Source organism: Dicentrarchus labrax, unplaced genomic scaffold (genome assembly GCF_905237075.1).
Source record: "Dicentrarchus labrax unplaced genomic scaffold, dlabrax2021, whole genome shotgun sequence".
Lineage (NCBI taxonomy): Eukaryota > Metazoa > Chordata > Actinopteri > Moronidae > Dicentrarchus > Dicentrarchus labrax.
In genome coordinates this window covers 2903054-2912323 of record NW_026136721.1, presented here as the reverse complement: position 1 = coordinate 2912323, position 9270 = coordinate 2903054, and the positions used below count along the sequence as shown (strand labels likewise).

The following is a 9270-nucleotide window of genomic DNA, read 5'->3' as shown; positions in this document are numbered from 1 at the left end:
TGTCTACCCAAAATCCTGAATGTAACTGTACATTGAAGCTGAAATCTAGTTATATAACTTCATTTTTACACTTCTGGTTAAAGGACCAGTGTGTAGGATTTAGTTGCATCTAGTAGTGAAGTGGTAGATTACACTCCCTTCGTCTCACCCTCCCGTCATGAAGGAGAAACCATACTGGCTTTGAAACTTGTGAAATGAAGGATAAGGCCAGAGCCAGTGTTTGATTTGTCCATTCTGGGCTACTGTGGAAAAGTGGCGATTCAACATGGCAAACTTAAAGTGGACCCACTCCCTTTGTAGAAAAGAAAACTCTCATTCTAAGGTAATGAAAATACAACAATTCTTATTTTCAGGTGATTACACACCAATGAAATCATACCTGTGAATATTATATTCCATTTCTACCAATAGATCCTCTTCAGTGTTACACACTGGACCTTTAACATTATACAGGGTTGCCAACAGGGTGTGTATTACCAGTGCAAAAGTTTATTACATTAAGTTTTATTGACAGACAAATAATGTGTGAAAAAAGTCAGAGCAAACAAACTGATTTACATTTTATTTGTGTTCATTACTGATAAATACAAACTTTATTCTGGATAATAAACACAAAAAGAGTTTGTTTAAAGCTAAAATCTCAAACTTTGTGCACACTGTCGCCCTCTGCAGCAGCGAGAGGGAACTGAAATGATGTTCAAACTACAGAGTTGTTGTGGAAGCTGGATGTTTATTTCAATCAGCCACTGCAATACATTGAAAATGTTCCAGCTAACAAAGTGAGATAGAGCTGGGCTTATGTTTGATTTCAATGTATTTAAATGTATTCTGTACATGTTGTGAAATATTGTGCTTCCGGTTCAACGTGTCTGTTTGAACAGAGTTTATTGGCTTTCTCTGCCAGGACAGGTGACATGTGACAGGACAATCAGTATTTATTAAAAGCAGTTTATCACATTAAAACTTAGAATAGCATTTTGCAATCATTAGCATATGTAATGTAGGTGCACAGGTAAAAATAAAGCTTGCCCTCTCCTCAGATCTTCTGCTCCATGCTGCTGCTGACTGCCTGTGCTGCTGACTCCTACCTGCTGCTGCGACTGAAAACTCAACATGAAAACTTTTGGAGTTGAAGGTAAATGTATCCACTTCCCCCACATCCTCCACAGCCTCGCTCTCCGCTGGACTACTTCAGTGTTGTACTTGTCTCTGTCTCCATCCAGGTGAGTCCCCTCTGGTTTGACTGCATCTGAAGAAAATCACATCAAGTTCTGTTGAGTTATTTCTCAGAAATGGAACTAGGAAGTTGTTTAAGTTTGTTTCCATTCAGCAGACTCCAACCTGACGGACCTTCACACCAGGTGTTCCTGCTCCTCTGTGTCTTCTGTCTGTGCTGCAGTGACGCTGTTCGAGGCGGAGACGTTGATATAATCAGAAACAGACTGCAGCTGATGGGAGACACAACAAGATGAGAGTCAAAGTCCTCAGAAATGGAATTTGGATACAAACTCATTTGATATTAAAATGTCCTCTTTGGTACAAACGACATCTGCAGTAAATGTGGCTGGAAAATGTAAATACACATTGGTGGTTTCTGATAAGAGAGATGCTACTAATCAAGTTATATGTAATGAGTGCCTCTGAATCTATAATCCAACAATTCAATTCAATTCAATTCAATTTTATTTGTATAGCGCCAATTCATAACAGAAGTTATCTCAGGACACTTTTCAAATAGAGCAGGTCTAGACCGAACTCTTTAAAACATTAATTACAGAGACCCAACAGTACCACCATGAGCAAGCACTTGAAGACGAGAAAGCACAAGAACTCCGGGGAAGAAGTGAAGTTAGTAACATGCATTAATGGAACATGAATGAGTGCAGAAAGAGAGAGGAAGGGAGGAGCTCAGTGCACCATGGGAAATCCCCTGATAGTCTAGGCCTATAGCAGCATAACTAAGGGATGGTTCAGGACTCACCTGATCCAGCCCTAACTATAAGCTTTATCAAAGAGGAATGTCTTAAGCCTACTCTTGAATGTGGTGAGGGTGTCTGCCTCCTGAACAGCAACTGGAAGCTGGTTCCACAGGAGAGGAGCTTGGTAACTGAAGGCTCTGGCTCCTGTTCTACTTTTAGAGACTATAGGAACCACAAGTAGCCCAGCATTCAGAGAACGTAGTGTTCTAGTGGGGTAATAGGGTACTATGAGCTCTTTAAGATATGAAGGGGCCTGACCGTGAAGAGCTTTATAGGTGAGGAGGAGGATTTTAAATTCTATTCTACATTTTACAGGGAGCCAATGCAGAGAAGCCAGTACAGGAGAGATGTGATCTCTTTTTCTAGTTCCTGTCAGTACTCGTGCTGCAGCGTTCTGAATTAATTGGAGCGTTTTAATGAACTTATTGGAGCAACCTGATAATAAAGAGTTGCAGTAATCCAGCCTTGAAGTAACAAATGCATGGATTAGTTTTTCTGCATCTGTCTGTGATAGGATGTGTCTAATTTTTCTAATATTACGTAAATGAAAGAAGGCAGTCCTAGAGGTCTGCTTTATGTGGGAGTTAAATGACAAATCCTGATCAAAGATAACTCCAAGATTCCTGACAGTGGTGCTAGAGGCCAAGTTAATGCCATCTAGAGTAACTATATCTTTAGACAGTGAGTCTCTAAGGTTTTTGGGGCCAAGAAGAAAGTTTTTTCTGAGTTTAACATCAGAAAATTGCAGGTCATCCAGGATTTTATGTCCTTAAGACATGTTTGTAATTTAGATAATTGATTAATTTCATTGGGCTTGATTGATAGATATAACTGCGTATCATCTGCATAACAGTGAAAGTTAATGGAGTGATTCCTAATAATGTTGCCTAAAGGGAGCATATATAAAGTAAATAGTATTGGTCCAAGTACAGAACCTTGTGGAACTCCATGACTAACTGTAGAAATTATTGAAGATTCATCGTTAACATGTACAAACTGAGAACGATCTGATAAATATGACTTAAACCAGCTTAGTGCAGTTCCTTTAATGCCAATTTGATGCTCAAGTCTCTCTAAAAGAATATTATGGTCAATGATGTCAAATGCAGCACTAAGATCTAATAATACAAGAACAGAGACAAGTCCATTGTCAGAAGCAGTCAGAAGGTCATTATTAACTTTAACCAGAGCTGTCTCTGTGCTATGATGAACTCTAAATCCTGACTGAAAATCCTCAAATAAACTATTGTTATGTAGAAATTCACACAACTCTTTGGCAACTACTTTCTCCAGAATCTTAGAGAGGAAGGGGAGGTTAGAGATTGGTCTATAGTTGGCTAAAACCCCTGGGTCAAGAGTGGACTTTTTAAGAAGGGGTTTAATTACAGCTACTTTAAAGGACTGTGGTACATATCCTGATAATAAAGAAAGATTAATCATATCCAGTAAAGAAGTGCCAATTAAGGGAACAACTTCTTTAAGCAGCCTAGTTGGGATCGGGTCTAATAGACAGGTTGATGGCTTCGATGAAGAAATGATTGAAGTTAACTGATGAAGATCGATAGCAGAAAAACAGTCTAAATATATATCTAAGTTTACATTGACAGAAGTCCCTGAACTTGGAGAGCCACTGATAACTGTTGATGGCAGTTGGTGATTAATTTTTTCTCTAATAGTAATAATTTTATTATAGAAGAAGCTCATGAAGTCATTGCTACTTAAGTTTATGGGGATATGTGGCTCAATAGAGCTGTGGCTCTCTGTCAGCCTGGCTACAGTGCTGAAGAGGAACCTAGGGTTATTCTTATTTTCTTCTATTAGTGCTGAGTAATAGGCTCCTCTGGCATTACGGAGGGCCTTTCTATAAATTTTAAGATTATCTTGCCAATTTGAGCGATATTCTGATAATTTGGAAGAGCGCCATTTCCTTTCAGATTTCCTAGCTATTTGTTTTAACTGGCGGGTTTGGTGGTTATACCAAGGTGCTAGTCTCCTATGTTTTAATAATCGACAAGATTATCAATTTCAGATGGACTAAAGTCGTTATAGGACTCTGTTAAATTCAGACATGGCATTGAATTAAACACTGAAGGAATCTCCTCCTTATATTTAGCTACAGCACTGTCAGATAGACATCTGCTGTAGGAAGTTTTGCCTAATGGCTTATAATCTAATAGTATGAATTCAAAAGTTATTAAATAATGGTCAGATAGGAAAGGATTATGTGGGAAGACTATTAAATGTTCAATATCAATGCCATATGAAAGAACAAGGTCAAGAGTGTGATTAAAACAATGAGTTGGTTTATTTACACTCTGACAGAAGCCAATTGAGTCTATTAATGATATAAATGCGTTACTAAGGCTGTCATTGTCAACATCCACATGAATATTAAAATAAAAACTCTGAGAATTCAGATATAAAATCAGAGTACGGTCCTGGAGCGCGGTACACTATAACAAATAGAACTGGCTGCAGTGTTTTCCAGTTTGGGTGAGAAAGACTAAGAACAAGACTTTCAAATGAATTATGGCCACTCCACCTCCTCGGCCTGTGCCTCGAGGAATGTGAGTATTAATATGATGGGGGGGGGGATTCATTTAGGCTAACATACTCCTCATGGGACAACCAGGTCTCAGTAAGACAAAGTAAATCAATATCATAATCTGATATTAATTCATTCACTAAAACAGCTTCAGAGGACAGAGACCTGATATTTAACAGCCCACATTTCATTCTTTTATTTTGTGCTACTGAGGAGTTGGTTTTAATTTTTATTAGATTTTTATGTTTAACTCCTCTTGTTTTTATTTCTTTAAATAATTTAGGTGGTCGGGGGACAGACACAGTCTCTATGGGGTTTTGGGTGGGTGACTGTTCTGAAGAAAGAGCAGAGAAGTGTGTAAGACAGCAGCTCTGCTTCCTGGTCCTAACTCTGGACTGTCAGGTCCAGATGACAACCCTTTGGTAGAGTAAGTTCTGTCACTGTGGCCCAATATCTCTCTCACCTCCATAGTCTCTGTGGGTTCATTTGGTTCAGTGCTGGAGCTCAGAGTTTTCTTCTTCCTGAATTCAATCCAAAAACAAAAATACAAAGTTGAAGAGAAAGCTTCTAAACTGTGACAATAAACATTCAATCAGTGATGTTTTCAGTGATTTAACTGATTCATTTTAGTTTCACCTCATCCACAGACAAAACAGAAGCAGAGGAATCGGCATCACAACCACCAGAGTAAACCTGATGATATTTATCATCACTGTTGAGTTCCCTAGAAATGGAGACAGACAGTTATTAGATATACTGTACTGGACCTCACTAGTAGGGTTTGATTCATGAATCACTTTACCAGGTGATAGTGTCTGTTAATCAGTCAGTTATTGTCATGGAGAAACTCACCTGCTACAACAATCAGATGTAAGATGGAGTTATGACGTCCTCTTGCATTCTGGGCTTCACAGTAATAATTCCCACTGTGTTCAGGTCTGAAGTCAGTGATGATGAAGATCTTTTCTGATGCTTTTGGTGAGTCTTCATCCTCCTTGTACCAGGTATAATTAGCTGCTGGGTTAGCATCACTGCTACAGGTCAGAGTCACTGTACTGTTGTCCACTATCTCACCAGAGGGACTCACTGACACAGAGGGAACCCTCGGAGCATCTGGAGGAGAACATAGAAAAACAAAGTTTTTTTAACTTTTGAATGCCACCGACTGGGAGGCACACCAAAGACAATCATTATAATGCAAAACGCAAAAAGAAGTCTGAATGTATCTTCTGCCCTGTTTACTAAAGCTCCACTTTCTAACATGAAGCTGTGCTGCTGGCTCTAAACATGGAGGCTATTTGTGGCCTTTACTGAAACAGTATTAACATCACTAACAGTGTCAGAATGAACAAGAAGTATTTGCTCAGTAAATTACTCCTAACTCATAAAAGCTGTTAAGTTTGGAACAATTAAGATATTTAAAAGAAATCACAGAACAGTAAGGATGTCTACATTTCACAACACAAAAATGCCTGCCAATGCAAGAGTATTATGAATGCAATTTAAGACGTCCTTTACGTTCATACTGGCAATAAATAGCACAAAGCATAAGGAGAATTGTTATTGGTTCCATCTTAGTTTTATTTTGTAGTTCTTAAAGCTTTTCAATACAACTTTTCCCCAAAATGTCATTTTAAAGTGACTAAAATATGTAACTTTATACAAGTAACGTTAACTTATTTAATCTAATCAATTGTTAAGAGCTGTGAAAATCATATTCAAGACATTTTTAAGGTCTTAAATTCCAATGACGGGATGTTAGACTTCTTAAGACCCTGCACACATCCGGCCTTTTAGTACAACTACACTGTAAGAAATGAGGGTCATAATTCACTGACCTCATCCTGTGCAAAATGCTATTGAGAGGTCATATCCCTCTGAGGTCCTATTTGTGACCTCAGGACTCACTGTGTCGGTCCGTGTTCTACACCAACCTTAGGTCAGGGATCGGCAAGTTTGGCATCGGGCCATTAGATGGTGGGCCAGAACATAATCAAAGGATAAAGGAAATGGACTGATGAAAAATGCAACTGGAATTGCCTGTTAGTGTTTTTGTAACTGCTTAGTCAGCTGTTGCACCCTGTGATTAAATCCTTGTGCTGTTTTAATGAATACAACAGTAATGACGTGTAATCTGTCTTGTCTTCACATCTTCATTCACCAACTTGCAACACAGACGAAGACATACATGTGTGGGAGATGTATAATGAATAAAAATAACTGAATCTAGCAGTTTTCTTCAAAAGCAAGACACAGCTTTCTTTTGCTTCAAATTTGGGGATTTGCGGGAGTTTGCGCGTTCAAAGACATTTCTCTGACCAGTAGTAAAAAAAAGAAATAGTAAGTATAATTTTGAAAACATTTTGTACTCACACTGAACATCTATGAACAGAGACGTAGAGTCAATCTGTCCGTGTTGATTCTCAGACTTGCAGTAGTAGTTCCCTCTGTCCTCAGGGCTGATGGAGGGGAAATGAGAGATGCCTGTTGGTCCCTGAAGCACTTTTTGGTTCTCCTTGTACCAGGTATAATTAGCTGCTGGGTTAGCATCACTGCTACAGGTCAGAGTCACTGAACTACCCTCCACTATCTCACCAGAGGGACTCACTGACACAGAGGGAGGCTTCGGAGCATCTGGAGGACGATATGTGCACAGAGACAACTCATTAATATCTGGTGGTCAAAAGAGGGAAAACAACTTGAATCTTTGTTGTTTTTTTAGGCATTAACTGCCACAAGCTGGGAGGAGCAAGACAATTATTTTGTCTATTATTCTGAGAAAGGCCATTGCTGCCTTTATAAAGCAAGCTAGCAGGTTATAATAACCACTAATAGATCTGTAGATGAAATTTGGCCACAGGTGTCCTCTTAATGACCATTTTCTGTGAACAAACCTGGTTGCCTCCAACATGCAGCAAAAGAAATGAAGTGACCAAAATATTTTCATTATTTCTCCACAGTCTGTGCAGGAGTGTGCTGCTAGGGCCTCCAATTCCAGCAAAGGCAAGTGCACTGCAATCTTCATGAGCCAAAAGCATGACTCACAGGCAGGTTACGATATAAGTTTGTGTTTACTTGAATCAAAAAACAGGAATGGGTCAAAACTAGGTAGAGTCAGTCCAGGCAAACTCATCAAAACAAAGGGCTCAGAGAGAGAATCATCCATCTGCGGGTCAGGCAGAGTCAGGGGGGCTGAACATAGGCTGTGAGGACAGATTCAGACGATACAATCTGGCAAAGATAGAGTGGAAATGGGCTGATACACACCGATTAGCTAATAAAACGGATTATCTGATTATCATGGCTCCTGTCAGTGGGGGGGGTATATCAGGCAGCAAGTGAACATTTTGTCCTCTAGCTGATGTGTTGGAAACAGGAAAAATGGGCAGCGTGAGGATCTGAGCGACTTTGACCAGGGCCACATTGTGATGTGACGACTGGGTCAGAGCATCTCCAAATAAATAATAATAGAATAAATAAATAACAACATACATTAATTAGGCATCGACAGACAGGCCTATCATTGCACACAGACAGAGCCACACATGTTTACATCCACTATCTGTACTTAGACACACTGCATGTCCAAGGGATTTGCTGATGTTTTGTACTTACATTGGACATCTATGTGTACAGATGTGGAGTTGATCTGGCCATACTCATTCTCAGACTTGCAGTAGTAGTTTCCTCTGTCCTCAGGACCGATGGAGGGAAAATGATAGATGCCTGTTGGTCCCTGAAGCACTTTTTGGTTCTCCTTGTACCAGGTATAAGTAGCTGCTGGATTAGCATCACTGCTACAGGTCAGAGTCACTGAACTGCCCTCCACTATCTCACCAGAGGGACTCACTGACACAGAGGGAACCCTCGGAGCATCTGGAGGACAAAAGACAGATAACTTAGGATCTTATCTTAACTTTGTTATCTTTGTTGTCAGGCCTATTTTTAGGCATGGACAGCCACAAGCTAGGAGGCAGATGAATTATTCTGATGCCAAAGTGGTTCTATGTTATCCACCTAGAAATCCTGCTTCATGAGACAAACCATTGCCACCTCTACAGAACTAGCAGGCAACAGTTACAACTCATCGATCTGAGAGGAACACATATAATTGGATGTTACTGACTCCAACTCCACCTGCTGATTCCTACTACTAATAATGTGTTCAGCCTTTCTTCCACATTGCAGCACTGTCAGGATGCTTCCAGGAGTTGCTTGAGCTTACGTTTGTGCCCAGTTATTAAACATAATAAATGGTAAGTAGCCAGAGAGATCCCAGTGCCCAGTTAAGACAAATAATAAACGTTAAGTATTAATTTTTGAATGTTGACTCACATTGAACATCTATGAACAGAGACGTAGAGTCAATCTGTCCGTGTTGATTCTCAGACTTGCAGTAGTAGTTCCCTCTGTCCTCAGGGCTGATGGAGGGGAAATGAGAGATGCCTGTTGGTCCCTGAAGCACTTTTTGGTTCTCCTTGTACCAGGTATAAGTAGCTGCTGGATTAGCATCACTGCTACAGGTCAGAGTCACTGAACTGCCCTCCACTATCTCACCAGAGGGACTCACTGACACAGAGGGAGGCTTTGGAGCATCTGGAGGACGATATGTACAGATGAGCTGAGTATTCTGTGGTTAATAAATAAATCATAATGTACTTTAGAATTCAACTGACAGCTGATCTGCTGTTGGTTTATACTTACACTGGACATCTATGAACAGAGAGAGATGGACAGAGTGTTGAT

At 39.9% G+C, this 9270-nt stretch overlaps 1 protein-coding gene across 5 annotated transcripts in view; it reads right to left on the bottom strand.

Annotated features, from left to right (window-relative positions):
- Positions 1–535: 535 nt before the first annotated feature.
- Positions 536–9270, bottom strand: part of LOC127355448 (B-cell receptor CD22-like) — a 41723-nt gene continuing 32988 nt past the window's right edge. Inside the window, exons 8-11 of one of the 5 annotated variants that reach the window (XM_051386334.1) lie at positions 5161–5248; positions 4988–5045; positions 1351–1448; positions 536–1249 (exon numbers count right to left, since the gene is read on the bottom strand). In XM_051386334.1, coding sequence (XP_051242294.1) covers positions 1353–1448; positions 4988–5045; positions 5161–5248 — 242 coding nt within the window. In that variant the 3' untranslated portion in view covers positions 536–1249; positions 1351–1352. Of the gene's footprint in view, positions 1250–1341; positions 1449–4987; positions 5046–5160; positions 5249–9270 lie in introns of all 5 variants that reach the window. The other 4 variants (XM_051386336.1, XM_051386337.1, XM_051386335.1 and 1 more) reach the window with 4 other exon arrangements.